Genomic DNA, 23,299 nt, shown 5'->3' on the forward strand with positions numbered 1-23,299 from the left:
ATGAATGAATGATAATGCACTGCGGCAGCTGAAGGTGGTTAACTCTGATGGGAGTGTTGGAGGAGCGGGCAAGGAGGGCAAGAGGGCAGTCAGGCGGGTGTTAGGGACTACCCGCTCGCCTGCCCACTCAGAAGACAGGAGGTGCCTGCTTCATGGGCAAATGGGGGGTGTCTGTGCCCCCACTGTCCAATTGGGCGGGTGTCCCCATGGGCAAAGGGAGGGGTACACGGGCACCCACGTGGGTGGAGGGGGTGGAGGACACTAAAACCAGGCTTTGCTTGGGGTGCTGGGACCCTTTGGGCTGAGCCTGGTCCTACCCACTTTCGGGACTGGTTCTCACAATCCCAATTTTCGTGTGTGTGTGTCAAGAGCAAGGTAGGAGGCGGGCAGCGTGATCATCTACTAATCATCAGCTGAGCAGGACAAGCATGCAGCATGCCCTAGCCATGTTCTGTCCCCATATTCTGGACGCGATAGGAGAAAAACCATCCTACCCAGCTGAGCCTTAGCAGACGATCATGCTTCCTGCCTCCTACCTTGCTCTTGACTCGCACATGGCTGGCAACTGGGAGTATGCACAGCTCCCAAAGCTAGATAAGATGCTTATAGTCTGCCCATTTAGCAGCCCTGCGGACAAGCCGATTCTCTGACCAATTGTCAAGACGCTACACCTGAACCATCTATCCAGGGAAATCTAGAAATGCTGTTGTTGAACCCAACCCAGTGTGGTTTGATGCTAAACCCTATCCCATCACTTCCCCAGATCTAAGTAGTCAGGTCAGGGCTGCACAACTCTGGCCCTGCAGCTGTCGTTGGACTACAATTCCCATCATCCCCAGCGCCAATGACCAAAGCCCACACAACAAGGTTACTTGCGCCAGATCACAAGGAGCACCTAGAAGCAAGTCAAATGGTTTACAGTAGGCATGTGCAGCTGGTGACCCGGCAAACTCAGCAACAGGAACATATGGTGCCCCTCTCCCTGGGAGCTTGATAAACCCCTGCAACCCCACCCTTAACACTTCACAGATGAAAATAGACAGCATCAAGGAAAACGGCTTGGCTGTACAGCGCTGCCGCCATCTTCTCCAGATTTTAGCTATAAGCCACCAAGCAGAACAAAGCAGATCCTCTCTGTATTGTGGCCTCTTTCACAACCCCTTGGTAGCTTCATGATGATAACAATGTAGATTCCCTTTCAAAATCACATTAATGTGCGCACCCACACAAATGTGCATGCACACACACACACACACACACACACACACACACCCTTCTGGTTTCTGTTTCAGCCCTCCCTGCCACAGGCAAAAATGAAACAAGATGGAGACGTCGGCTGATATCCAGACTAAGAAAATTCCAGTATTACGGGAGAAGCACCGGTGCTTCTGAAGAGTTCCAGACTAATACAGCGTGTGTGTGTGTGTGTGTGTGTGAGAGAGAGAGAGAGAATGAGAGAATTTCACCAACCTCTCCTCCCCCCAGAAATGCTCAGCAAAATACCCCAGAATATGACTCCGAGGTTTGCATGACCCTCAGGGACATTTTTCACATGTATGGAGTGCTTCTGGGAGAAGCGAAGGTCATAAACATTCACCACCATCCCCATGTGAGGGGTATAGCTGAGCCAGCTGAACTCTTCAGACACACCGGTGCTTCTCCTGTTTGTCTGGATGTCAGCCACTGTTTGAGAGTCAACAGAAGATGAAGCAGTATGGTAAAGCTTCTGGTTTTTGCTGCCTGCCTGGGTCTGATTTTTTTTAAAGGGGTTGCGAAACAGACTACTTTACAACTGGTATTGTATTCCATATGACCAATTATGATCTTGTTCATAATTTAAAAAAAATAATTCTGAACAAAGTTTCTAAACTATACAAATAGAATTTCCCTCCTATAAAACTTTCATTTCCCCCTCACTCCCTACCCGCATGGTATAATCTTAACTGCTCACTCATAAAAGTGAAATGAAACGGATACAGGCTCACACTTATATAGACTGCTGCGACGGAGCGGAGGCCTTGTTTCCTGCCCGATCCGTCCACTGTACCACAGTTCTTCTTTCGCTCTCTTGTGCACCTAGAAATTGGCCAGCCGGTTCTGCATATCGATGTGTCAGTGAGTCACAATAGAGACTGCTTGGAAAAGGAGGCAGAATCCTCCTGTAATCCTGGCCTGGGTAAGCTCATTAGCGTGTCAAGAAGAAAGGCTACCTTGGGCGAAGGATGGGTGCGTGGGCGGCTTAGGCAGACAGACAGACACAAGGCAAGAATGAATTCCTAGTTTGACTGTATTGGAGAGACAAAGTGCATGTCAGGGGGCATGAAGGATGTTAAAATGCAAAATCCCCCCAAGAAGGGGATTTCCAAAGTTCCCCCAGGCTGTGTTTACTTTAGCAGGCACCCTGCAGCAGATCTGCACGGATATCCATTTGAAAATGCCATTAAGACTGGCACTGCAAGTGCATGCAATCAAGACATAGGAACATAGGAAGCTGCCATAGAATGAGTCAGACCACTGGTCTATCTAGCTCAATATTGTCTTCTTAGACTGGCAGCGGCTTCTCCAAGGTTGCAGGCAGGGATCTCTCTCAGCCCTGTCTTGGATATGCCTAACCCTAACCCTAACCCTAACCCTAGATGCTCTTCCCAGAGCGGATCCACCCCCTAAGGGGAATATTTTACAGTGCTCACATGTTTAGGCTCCCATTCAAATGCAACCAGGGTGGACCCTGCTTAACTAAGGGGATAAGTTATGCTTGCTACCACCAGACCAGCTCCTCCTCCTCCTCCCTGTTTCTCTTCCATATCATCTTTTGAAAAGAAGATATATTTCAGCGAAAAAGGCTACCCTCTCATCACTTCCATCACAGATGCCCAAGTGCGGAATATGAACCGGGACCAGTTGGACAGAGCATCCAACTTGGATGTTGTCTTGTCTCCATTGGTTCGTGGATTCATTTCTGGGCCCAATTCAAAGGGCTCCTTTTTGTTTTTGAAGACCTAAGCAGCTTGGGAACAGGGATGCTTCCAGGGGGTGCCTTCAGCACTGGTTGTTGATGGGCCCTTGATGGAAAATAGATAGGAACATGAGCAGCCGCCTTATATAAAGGCAGTTCACGTGATCAAAAGCTTTGGGAGCTGTGCTGCTTCAAAGTTTCACTTGTGTGTGAGAGAACAACTAGGCAGGAGGAGAGGATGTATGAGAGGGGAACTGGATAGGATCACGCTGTCCTGCCCAGATCTCATAATCACAAAACCTCTATGGGGTACCTGAGTTGTGACAATGTACAGTGTATACTGATATATGGGCACTACCACCCACCCTACTCTGCACTGGTCCACCCCTTCCCACCCACCCCTACCCCTGATGTGACACTATACTTTTGCTGAAACCTTCATTATTCCCTATGGGAAAAATCTTAAACTTCAAAAATTCACCAAAAACCAGCCCTTTCCCCAATTCCTCTGAAATTTGGGTGGTAGCTTCCACCCATTGGGCACTACCCCCGCCCCCACTAGTTTTGCCCTGGGGCCATTTTTAAAAAATACAAAAGATTTTGCCATTTCAAACAAAAAAAATTGAGGTGTTTTGGATTGTTTGATTTTGATCAAAGAACAAAATGGGGGGGGTGTTTCAGATTCGGGCCAAAAGAAAACAGAAAAACAAAACAAAATGCACAACCCTAATATACAGTGAAGATTTGTAGTGAAGATTTGTGATAGTGTAGAGAAGTGGTACACTTGTCTAAAAAAAAAAAAAAGGCCAGGAACGCCCTCACTCAATATGGCCTAGACTGACTGGTAGTGGCTTCCCAGGGTATCCAACAGAGGTCTTTCCCTCCCCTAGCTGGAGATGCTGTCAGGGATTGAACCTGGGGCTTTCTGCATGCAAAGCAGATTCTCTGCCACTGAGCTACGGCTCCATCTCCAGAAGCAAACACACACCGAGGCTATCAAACGAATATTTTGAATTACAGTATCTAATCAGCTTTGGTTAGCTAAGGTCCATACCTACTGATGCCTTTAGAGCTATGTACAGAAATCTGTCATATACTGAGTCAGAGGCCCCATTCGGACACAGTGTGAAATGTCGGGTAGATGAAGCTGTGATTAATCTGTGAAGCCGGGAATCGTCCTGCAGACGACTGGTCAACTGCGGTTTGGCAACATCCAGCTTCAGGGCAGAGGATCCCCTCCCTGTTCCTAGTCCAGCCAGGTGACATCCCAGCAAGCTTCTTTCCTCTTGCCTCGCCAGACTGTTGCCAAAGCGTCAGCACACTATTCAAGCTGCAACCATTGGCTGCGTAAGAGATCCCTCTGATGTGATGAAGACAGATCCTGCTCTGGAGTGGACCACTCTTTTATGAGCGTCCCTAGCCATAGAGACATGCATGTGGGCTGCAGGGCGTTTTAACCACCTGGCCTGGTTGACAGTTGGAACATAGGAAGCGGCTATATACTGAGTCAGACCTTAGGTCCATCTAGCTCAGTATTATCTACACAGACTGGCAGCACCTTCTCCAAAGTTGCAGGCAGAAATCTCTCTCAGCCCTATCTTGGAAATGCCAGGGCAGGAACCTGGAACCTAGATGCTCTTCCCAAAGCAGTTCCATCCCCTAAAGGGAATATCTCACAGTGCTCACACTTCTAGTCTCCCATTCATATGCAACCATGGCAGACCCTGCTTAGCTAAAGGGACAAGTCATGCTCACTACCACAAGACCAGCTCTCTTCCATTCCAACTCTCTTCCATTCTCAGTTCCATCTCTCAGCAACGTTCCTCCTGGTCCCAGTGATTGCCAGGAACCGAGAATATAAATACCAATTAAAAGAATCTGTTCTCCCTGCAACGCAACTCCATGCTCGGTTTTTCTGCTCACAGTCACCTGGCTAGCCAGGGACCATTCAAATCCATGGGTGTCCCTTCCCAGAGTGCTCCACAGTGGCTGGTTTGCATTCACCGCAGTGTCAGGCCCAGCCAGAACTGATTAGCCTGGGATGTAGGATTCATCCCGGATCTCTCCTTGTCTGCCCACCTGTCGTAAACCTGCCACACTAGATGAGCCGTCCATAATTTATGACGCAGCAGCAGGCAAAGAGATTACAATACTTCTTTCAGGCAGGCACGAGGTTTTCATCCAGCACCTGTAAAAAGCCCGAGAGAACAAATCACTACCGAGCACCAAGTTCAACCTGCATTCCCCGCAACCAAAATCACTCACCAGATTCCAAGGATCCCGTGTCTAAGGTGTCACAGAGCGAGGTATCAAGGCTGTCTGATGAGTTGTCTCCGGTAGTGCGGCAAAGTGACGCTGCAGAATTTCTAGCAGGTTGCCAGCCGGAATCAATCAGCGCTCCGCCCAATCAGCCGCCTTCAATCCGTCTCGTGCACGCTGCAAGTGACTGCTGCGTCTCGACTCCCTGATTTGGTCACGCCGCTTCTTATGCCTGCGTGCCCTGGGAGATAACACCGGCAGCGAGAGTTCCTCCTGGGATCCGTCACTCTGCTCTGCCTCCAGCACCACGCCCTCCTCGAGTGCCTCCTCACTCTGATCACAAAGCTGGCCCTTGGGATCCTCGGGTAAATCCACTGCCTCCCACTCCTCTTCCGGGTCCTCGAACAAAGGCCTGACACCACCTAACCCAGAACCACTCAAACACCTGAAGCGACCCAGACCACTTTTAAGACTGGCTTTGTTGGGTGGAAGGAAGAAGGTGCTGAGTATGAGTTCTATTGTTAACCAGTGGTGCTGGGAGTCCCACAAAAGCAGGGGGGCCCTATGGTTGGAAGGTTTACCTCATGAGAGTGCAGTCAAACAGAGAGCTGAAACACATTACTGTTTCTTTTTTTCTCCGATGGATTGGCCCTTTCATGAGAAGGCTAACCCCTGCCCTGCAAGTCGGCACAAAGACAAGACTGTGTCGGGTCTTTCTCATTGCTTTGCCCGGGTTTGCAAGCCTGGTGGCACCCTTGGTTACAGTGAAACTATCCCCAGGATACTTTGCCTGCCGTAATATAATACCACTCCCCTCCCCAGGAAGTCAATAAGATCTGTTCCAGACGAGCAGCTCCCAGTTGCCTTTCCATGGTCCGGCAACTGGTGTCTTCCCCTGGGATCCTCAGACATGTCCCTCAGTCTGGTCCCCCCGCCCGCCTGCACCTTTGTGGTCAAAGAAACTACAAGCCATTGAGAAGATCTGAGAGCCCCAGGAATGGGGCTAGATCAGGTGCTAGGTCAATGAAAGGGCTCCTTGCATGTGTGTCTGTTCTCCTTCTTTTATTGAAAGTGTGTTTTCCCCAGTCCCGTTCCTTCCCTTTAAATGCAGGACCTATAGGGCGGTGGCAGGAGGAACAAAGTGACGGCAGAGGGCAGAGCATCAGCTCCGCGAAGCAGCCAGAGAGAAACGTGGTTGCCCTTGAACTAACACATTTATGAGCTACTCTGAGCCAGCCTCTCTATGGTGGTGGGAGGAGCTTGCACATGAAACCCAGGTTATAGCAGCAGCAGAATCAGGACAATACACCACTGCCTTCTAACCTCAGGTTTCAGCAGCGAAACTCACTACAAACTGAGGGTTCCAATTCAGGTTTGGGAGCGCAAACGGAACCGTGGTTGGGCGATGAAACCGCAGTTCCGTGCTTTTGGACGATCACCAACTCAAACCTCTGGCACATTTATCTCTGGTTTGGCGCTCTGTCCAAACAAGGCCAGAGGCTAGCTCAGTATTGTCCTCACTGACTGGCAGCAGCTCTTCAGGGCTGGTGTTGTCTGTCATGCAAATGTCTGCATGACATTTCCACATCCTGTGGCTTCTTTGCACGGTGCCATTGAAACACCTGTTACTTTTTATTCTGCAGAAAACCTGACTCAAAAAGCCTGAATTGAACAGCTGTGCAATGTGCAAAGATGCAGATGTGGTTTTCCATGCTAGTGGTGATGATACCTGGAAGTATTAGAATACGACCCCTCACTTCTGCATCTGAGTGTACCTTTGCCACTTTCTTTCTAGTAATTGCTTTGGGCAATTTCTTAGGCTGGTGTGTGTGGGTTTTACTGAGACCTGTTTTATGGCAATTACGATCTTCCTCTTCCCTTTTAGTTTTACGCTAGTTTGTGCACGTTCGCTCTTTGCCTCTTCTCCTGTTCTATTACTAAATAATAATAATAATAATAATAATAATAATAATTATTATTATTATTATTATTATTATTTTACACAGTCAGACAGGTGTTATTGACTGGTTTGTTTGATCCAGACATCGAGTCCTTCCCAAGGACCTGGGATGGCTGAATTTTATTGTCAATTGTTATAGATATCGTCGCAGAATATAGGCTGTTCCCAGTAAAGCTGCTTTTTGTAATTGGCTGATGGTGATTTCTGTGGCCCCTATGGTGTTGAGGTGCTCTTCAAGGTCTTTTGGAACTGCACCCAGGGCGCCAATGACCACTGGGATTATTTTGGTCTTTTTCTGCCACAGCCTTTCAATTTCAATTTGTAGATCTTTGTATTTTGCTATTTTTTCTATTTCTTTTTCTTCTATTCTGCTATCCCCTGGTATTGCTATGTCAATTATTTTCACTTGTTTTTCTTTCTTCTCGACTACAGTTATATCTGGTGTATTGTGTGGCAGATGTTTGTCTGTTTGTAGTCGGAAGTCCCATAATATTTTTACATCTTCATTTTCTTCAACTTTTTCAATTTTATGGTCCCACCAATGTTTGGCTACCGGTAGCTTGTATTTTTTGCAGATGTTCCAGTGTATCATCCCTGCTACCTTGTCATGCCTTTGTTTGTAGTCAGTCTGTGTGATCTTTTTACAACAGCTGATTAGGTGGTCCACGGTTTCATCTGCTTCTTTACAAAGGCGGCACTTGCTGTTTGTTGTGGATTTTTTGACTTTTGCTCTTATTGCATTTGTTCTTAGTGCCTGTTCTTGTGCAGCCAGTATTAAACCCTGTTTCTTTCTTCAAGTTGCCATTCTTAAGTCATTGCCAGGTCTTGGTGATGTCTGATTTTCCACTTATATTGTGCAAATATTGACCATGCAGGGGCTTATTTTTCCATTTTTCTGCTTGGTTCTTGACTTGTTCTTACTTGTAGACCTGCTTTGTTTCATTGGTGTTGAATAGTTTTGCGTTATTGACCATTTGAAGTGCATCTTCTTCACTGTGCTTGATATATTCTTCAAGGCCTCTTTTCTCCTCCTCTGCTGTTTGATGGACTTGCAGCATTCCTCTTCCACCTGAGCTGCGAGGGAGGTATAGCCTATCGACATCACTGTGGGGGTGCAGAGCATGATTGATGGTCATGATTTTCCTGGTCTTACGATCTAGCGTCTCTAGCTCTGCCTGGGTCCAGTCTATTATTCCTGCACTGTATTTGATAACAGGTATAGCCCTGGTGTTTATGGCTTGTATGGTGTTCAGAGCTTGAAGGTCCCCCTCCAGATGGCAGGCTGTGCACCTCCATTTTTAGCCTACTATCCAGTAGGCTTATGAGATCACCCGGCATTCTCTGTGTGTGTCCGTGTGTCCATCCTCCACTATCAACCCTGCAATGCCTGGACCAATATGAACCAAATCGGGAACAGTTGTAGGGGCACCTAAATGGCATAGTTTGCGATGATGTCATCCACCCTGATTCAAGATGGAAGACAATGTTGGAAGTGAAGGACTCTGCGCTGTCTCATGTCTCAATGACAGAGGGGGACAGACTAGTGAGTCAGAGGGCTAGAGGGGTCAAGACATTGGTCATCCCTTCTCTACTGCTCTGACACTATCCCTTTGATATGTAGATTGCTACTCTCAGGGACTTACTTACTTACTTCCTGCCTTGCCACTTCCTCTTCCTCTTCCCTTTCTTCTCCCTTGCAGCACCCATGTTCCTCTCTCCCTGCACCATGTGTGCAGAGATGCAGAAACCATCTCTCTGTATCCAGCTAGATAGATAGATTTGAGATCCTATCTCTCCACTTTCCTATCTAGAATGGAGTTCACCAAAAAAGACTCCTTATATTGATTTGAAACTATGAACTAGCGCCAAGTTTCTTTTACTCTCAGCATACACGTATGCCTAGGCAGACTCTGCTGTGTTCTGCCTCTGTGCACTCTGATGTAATAGAAGGGTATCTCTTACCAGAGAGAATTCCCAACAGTCGAGATAATGTTTGAGGTGCAAGTGGGCTAACTTGTGAACTGCCTGACCGATCAGAACCAAATTTGCTGCAGCTATAGGGACACATAGGGATGCCCCAATGGCGTAGTCTGTGGTGATGTTTGAGATGCAAATGGGCTAACTTGTGGACTGTCTAACCGATTTGAACCAAATTAGGTACAGTTGTAGTGAGTGACACACAGGGACGCCTCAAAGGCATAGTTTGTTATGAGGTCATCCACCCTGATCCAAGATGGCAGACACGTGAATGTTTGAGATGCAAGTGGGTTAACTTGTGGGCCGTCTAACCAATTTGAACCAAATTAGGTACAGTTGTAGTGAGTGACATATAGGTAATTGCAAACTTAATGGTGTAGTTTGCAATTATGTCATCCTCCCCGATCCCAGATGGCAGACATGTGGACGTTTGAGGCACAAGAGGTCTAACTGTGGACTGCCTGATTTGAACCAAATTTCATCCAATTGTAGGGATAGTGAAAGGAAGTAGACAGATTAGTTCTTACTAGAACAATTCATTAAGCTCTGCTCTACTTGGGAACTGTCAGTGAAATTCTTGCAAAATGATAATGACTTCAGGATCCAGTGGAGGAGGCCCAAGATGTAGCAGGACAATGCTACTCTGTGTCCCAAGGGGGGACTTCACCCCTGACAGAAAGAAGACACACTGGTCTAAAAAGGAAGAGAAATGTCCAAAGACGGAAGGAGACTGTTCAAGGTAGGGAAAGAGAAAACCTCCAGACTGAGGGAAACACTTGTGGCAATTCTGAAAACGGAACATCAAATAGCTGAAGAAGTGGTATTCAAGCTTCAACAGGGAAGTGGTTTGAGAAAAGCGAAGGAGAGGGCTGTGCAATGGAAATTGTCTTTTTAAAAGGCTACCCTTGTGCGCTAGGTGCTTGGGTAGGCTCAGAGGTGCTAGACGTGACACAGAATTCTGACTGTTCCCAGGACCCAACAAGCACTACAAACACTAGGCTTGGGTTTTTGGAATTGAATCCCCTCCCCAGATGTTGTTGGGCTACAGCTCCCATGACCCACAGCCACAATGGTGTGGTTTTGATGTATGAATATGCTCACAAAGCACACAGGGAGGCAACAGCAGTCCTCTTAGATGAGCAGGGCTCTTCTACAAGGCAGCAGATCTGCTCTATATCAGAACTCCGGAGACAACGGAGGCTGATTCACACGGTCATGGGCAGCGTAGTAGACCCATCCTACCCTAGTTAGGGAGCTGTGCGTGCTTCCATTTCCTGATCGTCTTGTGAGTTAAAACCAAGGTCCGAAGCACTGGCAGTGGTGTCGTCACAAAGTCAGAAGTGCAGATGCTCTCCGCAAAAGCACCCCTAGCCACATCCACTCTGGCAGCCACACCCCCATGGCCATGCCCACCCCGAGGGCCACCACCCCCACTTAGATAATAATTTGGGGTGTTCTCTTACAAGAAGTCAAAGATAGTTTCCTCATCCCACAGAGCTTGATCCTCATGTGGTTATTCACCAAGACGAGCAGTCTTGATTGTCAACCACAGAGTGTGGAGGATGCTCCTTGTAATGACGCAAAGAATTGTTAATAAAATTAGTCGCTGTCTGATATTCACGTACATTACAAACGGCTGGAATAGGCGGAGCAGCATATGATCTCTATTTAGCAAGCAAAAGGCTTGGAGTCCCTGATGAGAGCCCAGAGGAGAGAAGTACCAGGACTGCGTCCTTTCCCATCCATGCATCGCCGAGGAGCTGGCAGTGATTGTGTGCTAAGCAGTAACTGGGTTGGAGGGATTATTTATTTATTTATTTGATTTTTATACCACCCTTCCAAAATGGCTCAGGGCGTTTTACAATTGAAACAAACCATTCAAACAGTAAAGAGCTAAAACAAAAATTAAAAACAATATAACAACAATTAACAATTTAAAAACATTTTAAAACAACAATTAAACAATCGCAATAATTAAAAACCATGAAACCGGGTTAAAATATTAAAACCGATTTTAAAACCCTAGAAAGCCAGGCCAAACAAATACGTTTTAAGGGCTCTCCTGAAGGCTAATAGAGCATTCAAATTACGGATTTCCGCAGGGAACACATTCCACAGCCCCGGAGCAGCTATAGAGAAGGCCCGCCTCTGAGTCGCCACCAGACAAGCTGGTGGTAACTGGAGACGAACTTCCTCAGATGACCTTAATGTGTGGTGGGGATCACACAGAAGAAGTGATCCTCTTCCTTCTACTCAATGAAAGCCTGGGTAAAGCTGCTGAGTAGAATAGAGCCCTCTAACCTAGTTGTTCCATAGCCTCCAACCTTGTTTTTAACCCACACATGATTGGGAAATGGGAGCATACACAGCTCTTACACTAGGGTAGGATGGGTCTCCTACCCTATTTATGATTATGTGAACAGTTCTCAGGGTCTTTCCAAAAGGAGAAGATTTTTTTAAAAAAAATTTTTTTGCAAGTGCTTCAGTGCTTCTTGCACCTCCACACCTAAGCAGTGGAGTCATTCTTGCGCATTCACACCTAAGCAGTTTTTGTAGCACGTCTCCCTGCTTTTTTTCTATCCTTGTGGGAGCGGATATTGCAGGGGGCGTCCCACCCCAATCCCCTTCACAAGTTGCAGTCACCTCCCTCAGTCACTGCTCCCAAAGACTCTTTCTACACACATATGTAGAAAGCCAGGACTATTTTATTTTATTTTATTGCAGAATAACGCTCTTCAGTAACACCGTACTTGTGGAATCTGCCCTCTCCCCGTATATTTTTATTTGTTCTTCTGCTGCACTTGATTTATGGAAACCCCTCAAATATTTCTTTAATATTCTAGGCTTTCAATACATTGCTGCTCAGAAGCAGTAAATTTCCTCCACATTTCCCCTATGTCATGGGGAAAGCTGAAATTGCGGCTGCATTTTATTTTTTTCTGCTGCCAGTGCAAAACTGCAGGAATGCTGCTGTACTGCTGTTGCCCTAGCATAACACAAGAACACTGAAGTTTTGAAAAGGCTGTCTCTCTCCCCACCCTCAACGAAAGGAGAGGGACACTAAATGCCACGTAAAGCAGTTAATCGGCAATAGCTGGAAGGAGACAGTAAGGCTGGGTTAGGCTGCTTGTGTGCAGCGCCAGGATCCAGAGCTCAGCACTGGATGCCTGCCTAGCCCCACTTTGAAGCTCGGCCTTCAGCTAAGGTTAAGGGCTTGAGTACGCCCTTGAATCCAGCACAGGGGTCATGGTATGCTCAGCCTGCTGACAGCCCAAGAGATGGGTGCCTAGAGCACCTGTCTCACAGGGGTATCCCCCAAGCACAGCACTTGTTGTGCAGTGCATTGTGGGATATACGGAGGCTGGGACATGCCATCCCAGCCTCTTGGAGCAGCACAGATCATCTGGGAGTATGAGATGTGCTTCCAACAGCAGTCTGTGTTGGAAGTGAAGGACTATGCGCTCTCTCTTGTCTCAATGACATAGGAGGACAGACTAGTGAGTCAGAGGGTTAGAGGGTCAAGACATTGGTCATCCCTCCTCTACTGCTCTGACACTATCCCTTTGGAATGTAGATTGTTACTCTCAGGGACATTTACTTCCTTCCTGCTTTGCACTTCCTCTCTCGCTTCTCTTCCTGTTCCTTCTACCTTGCAACATGCAAGCTCCTCTCCCTGAACCATGTGTGCAGAGATGCAGAATCCATCTGCATCCAGCTAGTTAGATAGATTAGAGATCCTAACGCCTCACTTTCCTATCTAGAATGGAGTTCTCTAATAAATACCATTTATATTGATTTGAAACTATGAACTGGCTCCAAGTTACTTTACTCTCAGCATACACGCATGCCTAACTAAATTCTGCTGTGTTGTGCCTCTGTGCACTCTGCTATAATGAAAAAGGGTTTCTCCTACCAGAGAGAATTCCCAACAGTCTGTTGATGAACTTTTCCCCTCACCCACCTGCCCTCCAACCCAGCTGCGTCGATAGCCTATGTCAGTTCCAATGGAGCTGATCAATTCCATACTTGCACCCCCACCTCCGGTCGTGTTGTTTTGAAAGCTGCAGAACTGGAGGAATAATTTCACTGGAGTGGTAAAACACTAGAATATTAAAGTGAACTTGTGGTCAATTTCACCTTGGCTGCAAAATCCTCCATGCAAGACTGTCTTCAACTGAGCTGGTCAATTTCACCTTGGGTACAAAGTCCCTGAATCTAGAAAACAGAAATTACAAATCTTTATTGCTTTAAGTGCATCTGTTTGTAGGGGCATTGTTGCATCTTGAGTAATCACTTCCTGAAATTGCTTCCTCTCAAAGAACTGTTTTATGGCTGCTTCCGTCACAAAAACAGAATAATCTTATGTAGATTTAACTAAGAGTTTATTCAGAAACAATTCCATTTTCTCCTTGTCCTTTCCCCTCCCTTTTCCTTTCTGACCCCCCCCCTACAGGATCCCCACTGGGACAAACTTCTAAACAACAAAACATGAAAGAATACAAGAACCTTTCAGTTGAATGACTTAGTTGCAATCTTATGCATGCTTTCCTGGGAAGAAGTCCCATCTCAGACCCCACTCCTCCAGGTGAATTGCCTATTCCCAGAAAGCCCACAGTCCTTCAGGAACATAAGAACAGCCTCACTGAATCAGGCCCAAGGCCTACCTAGTCCAGCATCCTGTTTCCTCCAGTGGCCCACCTCCAGATGCCACTGGGAAGCCCATAGGCAAGAGATGAAGGTATGCCCTCTCTCTCCTGTTGCTCCCCTGCAACTGGTATTCAGAGTCATCTTTCCCCTGAACCTGGAGTCATCCAGACTACTAGCCATTGATGGATCTGTCCTCCATGAATTTGTCTAAGCTGCTTGCAGGCAGCCCAAGATCTTTAGACCCCTGAGCTACGTTGCCAAATTCTAACCTGCCACCAACACTGCCTCTGCAGAAACTGCTGGCCACTCATCACACAATACCCCACCACTCCCCTCTGTCCCCCTCCTCCTCGTCAAAGGAGGGCCAAAGAGAACAGAGTGGGTCTTTGCATGCTTCTGGGGCTAGGGGCATGGAGATGTGGCCACGGTGGCTGGTGGGATGGCTACAGCTGCCCCCTCCTGCCACCTGAAGCCAATGCCTCACTCTGCCTCATTATGAGGCCGCCCCTGAACATGAAGTTTCCTCTGTGTCAAATCTCTGACTCTCATCATGTCACTTTAGGCAAACTCCTAGTGACAGACCACAATAATCAGACATGGCTAGCAAGCTGCAAGCGCTGGAGAGTTCCGTCTCAGACTTCTAGCCTGCTTCCTTCACTTGTACAATGTTTGTGGTTGTACGGTAACCGAGATTAGCGCTAAGGTATTTGCACGCACTTTCAAGCTATGTGTCATAAAAACCATTGCCTCAGTGACTCTGAAGAGGTGACTCTGAACAGAAGCATGTGTTGGACAAGCAAGTGGGAAGCTGATCACATGAGGTGATGGGGTGAGTGTGCCATTTCTTATGACTATTTTTAAAATTGATTTTGAAATAGATAGAGAGTTGTGTTCTCTCTTTATCCAGCTGAAAAACTGGATGGCAACTATAACTCTCGAATGCTATCAGCGTCTTAGTTTTAAGTATGTGGTCATTTCTGTTATAGCTTTTGACCATTGTGGATGCTGAATAATGCTTGATTCCACTTCTAAACACTCAGGAACATTGCATAATTCTAGGCTAAGAAAAAAAAAATCAGCTAGTGCTGTCTCTGAGAGAGCAATTCTCTTGTTTTACAGAGATGCAAAACTTGTCGAGTGGAATATGCTGTTTTATTCACCGCACAATCCTGTTCAGGTTTACTTGGAAGCAAGTCCCGCTGCATCCAATGGGGCTTGCTCTGGAGAAAGACATTTAGGACTGCAGGTGCTTAAACAGGAAAATGTCATTTCCCTCAGCACTTAGATGTTCCATGGTCTAAGAAATACGACACGCAGAGTACAGAGGCTATTTCCATATGCTTCAGCAGGGAAGCACTTGTAACCTGTTCAACCAGTACGGCCGTTTCAGTAAACAGTTGCATTTCCTCCTGGTTTGGCTCCTATGCAAAGGAAAGAGGATGCAATTAACCCATAGGTCCTTGCACTGAGTAAGAGGTTTTGGATGAGTACTTTTGGAAATGAAATGCTACCCAACCATATCTTTGTGGGAAGATAGAAGCAGTAGGAAGACAGAAGCAACAGTGTGGCTGGGGATGATGGGAGCGGTAGTCCCACAACATCTAGGGATTCAAAGTTGCTAACTCCTGCACTGGAACTTTCAGCACAATCACTTTCAATCATCTGGGAGACATAGGAACATAGGAAGCCGCCTTTTACTGAGTCGGACCATTGGTCCATCTGGCTCAGTATTGTCTACCCAGACTGGCAGCAGCTTCTCCAAGGTTGCAAGCAGGAGTCTCTCTCAACCCTATCTGGAGATGCTGCCAGGGAGGGAACCTGGAACCTTCTCCATGCAAGCATGCAGGTACTCTTCCCAGAGTAGCCCCATCCCCTAAGCGGGACATCTGACAGCTTTTTTACATGGGAGAAAAAAAGCAATAATTTCTCGCCAATAATCTGGCATTCATTCTAATATCCGCTGCTGTTCTTGAGCCCCAAACCTCTCACGTTGTGCATTACTTGCACATTATTCATAGAATCATATAACGTCAGAGCTGGAAGAGGCCCTGGAGGTCCAGCCCCCCTGCTCAGTGAGGGAATCTCTAACAGCATTCCTAACATGTGGCTGCCCAGCCTGTGTGTGAGAGCCTCCAGTGAAGACCGGTCCATCACTGCAGGGGTAGACTGTCCCACTGCCAAACAATCCTTATAGTTAGGACATTCTTCCTAATATCTGTTCCCTTGCCATTTCAGTGCATCAGTTCTAGCTTTGCCCCCAGAAGTCACTGAGAAAAAGCCTGCTCCTTCCTCTCGGGCAGTCCTTCAGATTTTTACATCAGAACAGTCCTGCTGTATCCGGCCCAAGGCCCATCCAGCATCCAGATTCACACAGTGGCCCATCATCAGATGCCTCTAGGGAGACCACAGGCAAGAGCTGAGGGCAGGCCTTCTCTCTTGCTGTTGCTCCCCTGTAACTGGTATTGAGAGCAAAGGCATGCAAAACATGTGCACGCTCACAAGTTTTTTAATGTCCACTCTGTTAATTTTAGATCCAGCTCAGGTTAGATCCAGTTCCGTACCCACTCTGAATGCATGTGTGAACACACTACCTTGATACTGCCACCCAGAACAAAACTCTTTCCACACAGAGATGAAAAAAATTAGAGGGACCACTGATTAGAGGGACCACTGATTAACACCTCTGAGGCTGGAGGTGGCCTATAGCCACCAGACTATTAGCCATTGATAGACCTGTCCTCCATGAATTTGTCTAAGCCCCTCTTAAAGCCATCCAAGCTAGTGGCCATCACCATATCCCATGGCAGAGAATTCCATTGATTTCCATAGATTATTCCATAGATTTTTGGAGACAGTTACCCCCCTTATTAATCTTTTCTCCAGGCTAAACCTATCAAGCTTCTGCAACCGTTCCTCATATGACTTAGTTTCCAGACTCCAATCCCCACCATCATGGCGGTCCTCCTCTGAACTCCTTTCCAGTTTCTCAACACTCTCACGGCCCTTGGAAAGAAGGGTGACTGTGAACAAGCAGAAAGTGCCTTTATCGATTGATTGGATGTCTCTGCTGCTCAGCGTGGATGTCAAACCTGGCATGCAAAGTAGCATTTCCAATGGAAACTTCTAACCACAGTGAAATTTCATGCAAAGTGCCTTTGGCTTACCTGGTGTAGACTGCTTTGTATTAAGCCACATCATCCCACCAAAGGATGGGCATGTCTTCATGTTAAGGACTCTTTGGAAAATATTTATTTATTTATTTATTTATTGCATTTAAAATACCGCCCACTCCAAAGACTCTGGGCAGTGTACAATGACATGTAAATAAGGGAACATTAAAAATTAGAATCAAAAATTACATTAAAAATTGCAAACTAAAATAGATAATAGAAAGGAAATAAAGTAAACTACAGGGCAAATGCCCGGAGGGGAAAAAAAACGGTCTTCAGTAAGGATTTAAAGACCGGTAAAGAGGGGGCTAGACGAATCTGAAGGGGAAGAGAATTCCAAAGAAGTGGGCTCTCAACAGTATGAGTGAATATTTCTCCCAAAATTTATTTGCTGGTTTTATTTTCCTTTTATCCCACCCTCCCCACGCCTGCCAACTGCCCTGTTTCTCCTGGGACAGCCACAGTTTTTTGTTTTGGTTCCTGGCCTCACAAGGAGGCCTGCAAAAATCCCATTTCCCCACTGCCACTGCCCCCCCCACCTCCCCGCACTTTGCGAGACTTCCAACGAGATCCAGGATCTTGGCCTCAGACAGAGCTGGAAGAGGGAAGAGAAGGAGGTGGTTCTAGCAGTGGGCAGCCCAGAGCCTCCTCCCAAAGAGGTGGTGGTGGCCAGATCTGGCCCTATAAAACCCTTGCCCATGAGGCACACTCAGACCGTGAGAGGGAGAGAGCTGTCACTTGATTTCTTCGGTTTTCTGGGCCCGATTTCTTTTGAGAGCGCACTGACCTTGCTTTTCAGGGCTATTTCTCCTATATTCCCTGCAGGATAGAGTTTGATTTCATTTGAAAGCACATGCCTTCCTGCAGGCAGCTTAGGACTGCTGATGGTTATTCTTCATTATAGCTTCCTTGAAAGATCATGTAGGCCAGGGCTTCTCAAACTCAGGTCCCCAGATTCATAAGAACACAAGAACAGCCCTGCTGGATCAGGCCCAAGACCCATCTAGTCCAGCATCCTGTTTCACACAGTGGCTCACCAGATGCCACCAAAAGCCTACAGCAGGAGTTGAGGGAATGCCCTCTCTTCTGCTGTTACTCCCCTGCTACTGGTACTCAGAGGCATCCTGCCTTTGAGGCTGGAGGTGGCCTTTAGCCCTACAACTAGTAGCCGATGAGAGACCTCTCCTAGTCTGAGAAGCCCACAGCAGATGGGCCATGGGCTTTCACAGCATGGCCTTCCAGATGCCTCTGAACAGCCCTCTCTCTTACTTTTGCTCCCCTGCAACTGGTATTCAGAGTCATCCTGCCCCTGAGCCTGGAGGTAGTCCATAGCCATCAAGATAGATCTCTTCTCCATGATAGCCATTGGTAGATCTGTCCTCCATTAATCTGTCTAAGCCCCTTTTAAAGCCATTCAAGCTAGTGGCCATCACCACTTCTCATGGCAGAACATTTCAGATTCATTTTGTGTTAAAAAGTACTTTCTAAATCTCCTAGCAATCAGTTTCATGGGATGACCCCTGGTTCTGGAGTTGTGAGAGAGGGAGAAACATGTTTCTCTATCTGCTCTCTCCACACCATGCATAACTTTATACACCTCTACCATGTCTCCCCATAGTTGCCTCTTTTCCAAACTACAAAGCCCCAAATGCTGTAGCCTTGCCTCGTATTAGGAAGGTGCTCCAGGCCCCATGATCATCTTGGCTGCCCTCTTCTTCTGCACCTTTTCCAGTTCTACAACCTCCTTTTTGATATACGGTGACCAGAACTGCAATGGCCTGTGTCCATCCTTTCCCCTTTCCATTATGGTGCAAGCAGACTTGGAAAGAGGAAGCAGGCTTGTGGGTGCCATAGGCTCTCTCTCGAGGCAGCGCCCCAGCCCCCTGCAGGCTCTCTTGATGTCCTCGGAGGAGGCAGAGTGGGGGGGGGCATGAAGGTTCTTCTTGGTGCCCTGGTGTCCGGGGCATCTGCAGGAAGTTTTCTGGAGAGGGGCAAAGCCAGCAATCCAATACTCCCAGTCCTGGGTGTATGCCCCATTGAATTCAACGGAGACTGGCTTAATCCAGGGAGGGGCAACTGCCTCCTCTTGCTCCCCCCACCCCGGGATGCCCATGCTGGTGGCCCTGCTAGGTTAAGTGAGGAGGCAGAAGTGGAGGTGGTGGAGGCCAGATAGGGAGGAAAGTAGAAACAAAGCAATTGGGTGGTGGTTGAATGGGGGAAGTTATGGAAGTGGCACAACAAACAGACAAATCAAGCAACCATGCAGCCACAGAAAAAGATACCCGTGGGAGTGGAGGTGGACGTTGGAGCCTGAGGCAAGACCTGTGGGATCCTTTTAGTGCTGACGAGCAATGCCCCAGAGGACAAGCAGCACAGATATATTTGTGAGAATCAGAATGGAGGCCACTTCCTTCTGCTCATTAATCCATTGACTACTATAGGCTTGTTCTCATGACCAAATGCTGGGTAGGAGGGAGCTAAGCAAGCCCCATGTGCCCTCCCAAGGAGTGGTCACATGACGGCAAAAATCGAGGGAAGAGAAGGAGGAAGTTATCAGCCATGAGCTGGAGAGGGCCAGGTAGGGTGTGCTTTTCCTCCACCCTTGACACATTGCAGGGTATCATGTGGGTCGGCCACCACCGTCATAGGAACATGTGAAGCAGCCTTCTTCCGAGTCAGACCATTGGTCCATCTAGTATTGCCTATACTGACTGGCATCAGCTACTCCAAGGCTGCAGGCAGGAGGCTGCAGCCCTATCTGGAGATGCCAGGGAGGGACCTTGGAAGGAGCCTTCTCAGGCAAGCATGAAGATGCTCTTCCCAGAGCAGCCCCATCCCCAGCGGGGAATATCTTACAGTACTCACACATGTAGCCTCCCATTCAAATGCAAATCATCCTACCCAGATTTCTGCTAGCACACAATTCATTGATTTATTTATTAGAAGCATTTAATATACCGCTCACTCCAAAGACTCTGGGCAGTGTAGAATGACATGTAAATAAGGGAACATTAAAAACAACAATCAGAAATTACATTAAAAATTGCAAACTGAAATAGATAATGGGAAGGAAATAAAATAAACGACAGGGCAAATGCCCGGCAGAAAAGAAAGGTCTTCAGTAAGGATTTAAAGACCAGTAAAGAGGGGGCTAGACGAATCTGAAGGAGAAGAGAATCCCAAAGAAGTGGGGCACTTCACTTTCCCCTCCTCCTACCTCTATTTTTGCCAGCACATGGCCATTTCTTGGGAGCATGCACAGGGCTCGGGGCTTGGCTGGATGATCCTCCTACTCAGCTTTTGGTCAGGAGGACAAGCCTTATGTATGTCGACTTGAAGTAAGCCCCACTGTGTTCAGTGGAGCTTATTCCCAGGTAAGTGTGCACAAGATGGCAGCCTGGATTTCCCAGGGGTGGGGGTAGGGGGATCCTAACACATTCCATAAGCTGAGCACCACCTGATCCATTGTGCTATCTTTTCCCTCTGATCTAGACCAAAACAAATAGCTAGAGATCTATCCAGGTTACCTGGGAGAGGGGCTTCTTCTGCATGATCCCCACCGCACATTAAGGTCATCGAGAGAGGCTCGTCTGGCAGTGATTCGGGAGCGGACCTTCTCTGGTCGCTCCTGGGCTGTGGAATGTGCTCCCTATAGGCATCCGTAGGTTAACATCTTTACCAGCCTTTAAAAGAGCCTTTAAGACACTTATTTTTAAAGCTAGGCTTTTAGCAATATTTGTTGTTTTACATTGTTTTCAAGTGTTTTGAACAGCTTCTTATTTTGTTTTTGTGGTGTTTATTTTTGTGAACTGCCTAGAGCCTTTGGTGTCAGGTGGCATATACATTGAATAAGTAAAAAATAGACATATAAATAGATAAATAAACAATAAACATATACAAATAAGCTGATTTAGATTAGAAAAGACGGCCTCTGCCTGTTTTTATTTATTTAACGTATTTTTATACCGCCCGAAACTTACGTCTCTGGGCGGTTTGCAACAAAACAAAAACAGGAAGTAAAACATTAGTTAAAACCAAATGTTTAAAACATGACAACAATTCAGAATTTTAAAACAATATTTTAAAACAGCATTAAAACTAGGAAAGTACAAAAAGGAGAACGACTGTCTTCTGAGCATAACTTATTTTCCTCTTGACTTTTGGCAGATGCATTGGAAACTGAGCAAAAGCGAGTGAGATCTGCACCCTTTGCAATGGCTTTGAGATAATGCAGGAGCAAGGCACTCTGGGGAAACATGGAAGACCCAACTAGTGCAATGGGGAACACCACTATGTGCTCTGAATGCTCCTCTATGCCCTTTAACGTCACAAAATACTTTAAAATCCCTATATATTCCATAGTGGTGGCAGCTGGGCTGCCTCTGAACTGCTTGGCGCTTTGGGCCTTGGTACACCAGATCAAGAGATCAGTTGTCCTCTCGGTTTACATAATGAACCTGCTATTGGCCAACGTCTTGCAGATTTTGACCCTACCTTTCTGGATGTACTACAGCTACCACAATCACCACTGGGGCCTGGGAGGTGTGATGTGTGTGGTCGTTGGCCTAGCTTTCCGTACAAACTTCTATGCCAAGAACAACTTCCTGTGTCTCATTGCCATGGAGCGTTATATAGGCATTGTTCATCCTCTGAAGTTCCACAAACTGCAGACAACTCAAGGGGCCATCAGGATGTGCATCTTTACATGGCTTTTGGTGGGTACTCTGTGTGCCATTGGAATTGGGTTGCAGGTGGAGGGTTCAAAAGCAGAATGTTGTCTGGATGCATTTCCATTGAACTACGTATTCTTCAAGGTAGCCACCATCAGCTTCTCTTTCTTTATACCCCTCGTTCTCATGGGGTTCTTCTACTTCAGTATCTTGTTTGAGCTCCGGAAAGTGGCATCTCTGGAAAGAAGAGTACGGAGGCAAATTTATGGTTTCGTCTCTCTCATCCTCGCCTCGTTCTTCCTGCTCTTCATCCCTTTCCATGTGACTTCCTGTTACAAATACTCCTTTGACATATTGAAGAAAAATGTTGTTGACTGTTCTTTTGAGGAAAACATGTTCATTTACTCCCATGTCACAGTGTGCTTAACCACCCTGGGCAACATCTTAGATCCACTTCTTTATATCCTGATCCTCAAAGATATTCGGATAGAGCTCATAAGTCTCCTCAGCTTCAGGGCTCGCAAGACAGAAATCTTATTCACAATGGAACAGCAAGATCTTCCTCCGCATACTACCACTGGACAAATGCAAGATCAGACTGGGACACAAGAAGGGATTCATTGACTTCTCACATCCCCCCCCCCGCAAAGGCTTAGGTCCGAGTTATTTTAGAGAGCGCCACACATTAAGGTCATCTGAGGAGGTCCGTCTCCAGTTATCACCGCTTCATCTGGTGGCGACTCAGAGGCGGGCCTTCTCTGTAGCTGCTCCTGGGCTGTGGAACGCACTCCCGGCAAAAATTCGTAATTCGAGATCATTATTGTCCTTCAGGAGAGCCCTTAAAACCTATCTGTTTGGCCTGGCCTTCCAGGGTTTTTAAATGATTGAAAAACTGTTTTAAATTGTTTTAAATGGTTGCCCTGGTTTTCCAGGGTATTTTTTAGCTGTTTGAATTGTTTAATTGGTTTTACTCTGTTTTTATAGTTTTGGTTTTAACTGTTAACTTATTTTAATTGTTTTTATCTTGTTGTAAACCACCCTGAGCCATTTTGGAAGGGTGGTATATAAATCAATCAATCAATCAATCAATCAATCAATCAAACAAACAAATAAATAAATGCAACACAACCTAACAGCCAACTGTATTTTTGCCCCAAATCTTCCAAAACCCACTATGATCTCTGACCCTGCAGACCAAAGAGGTAGTCTCTTTGACCCCAGCTGGAGCAAAAAGAGAGATGTGGATCCTAAAACAATTATGGGTTCTTTTAAATATCATAGTTATCTTGTGAACCAGATTCACTCAGGAGATTCAACTGATGCTGACCGCTGGCTTCCTAAGAATGGTTGAGGTTTGTTATTAAATCTGGCTTGCTCATCAAGAATCCTCCTGCTTGCCAAATGATTCTTAAAATTATATTTTGGTGGTGATGACAACACTGTAGCCCTATACAGTATTCCCTCTAACAGGGATTCCCAGATGTTGTTGACTTCAACTCCCATAACCCCCAAGCAAAAGCCATTGAAGCTGGGGATTCTGGGAGTTGTAGTCAACAACATCTGGGAATCCCTGTTAGAATCATTACCTTGTGGTTCCATTCTCTGGAGGTAAGCATCTGGACTAGTGGCACGTGTGTCCTGAGGGGGGCAGTTACTTCCC

The 23,299-nt window shown here is 46.7% G+C and overlaps 1 protein-coding gene across 1 annotated transcript; it reads left to right on the plus strand.

Moving 5' to 3' along the window:
* Nucleotides 1–21,246: 21,246 nt before the first annotated feature.
* LOC128329716 (G-protein coupled receptor 4-like) lies at nucleotides 21,247–22,265 on the plus strand. Its single transcript, XM_053261328.1, has one exon. It carries the CDS (start codon nucleotides 21,247–21,249, stop codon nucleotides 22,261–22,263), a length of 1,017 nt encoding a protein of 338 aa, XP_053117303.1. The 3' UTR covers nucleotides 22,264–22,265.
* The last annotated feature ends 1,034 nt before the right edge of the window (nucleotides 22,266–23,299 follow it).

The sequence above is a fragment of the Hemicordylus capensis genome, chromosome 6 (assembly GCF_027244095.1).
Source record: "Hemicordylus capensis ecotype Gifberg chromosome 6, rHemCap1.1.pri, whole genome shotgun sequence".
In the NCBI taxonomy this organism is placed as follows: domain Eukaryota; kingdom Metazoa; phylum Chordata; class Lepidosauria; order Squamata; family Cordylidae; genus Hemicordylus; species Hemicordylus capensis.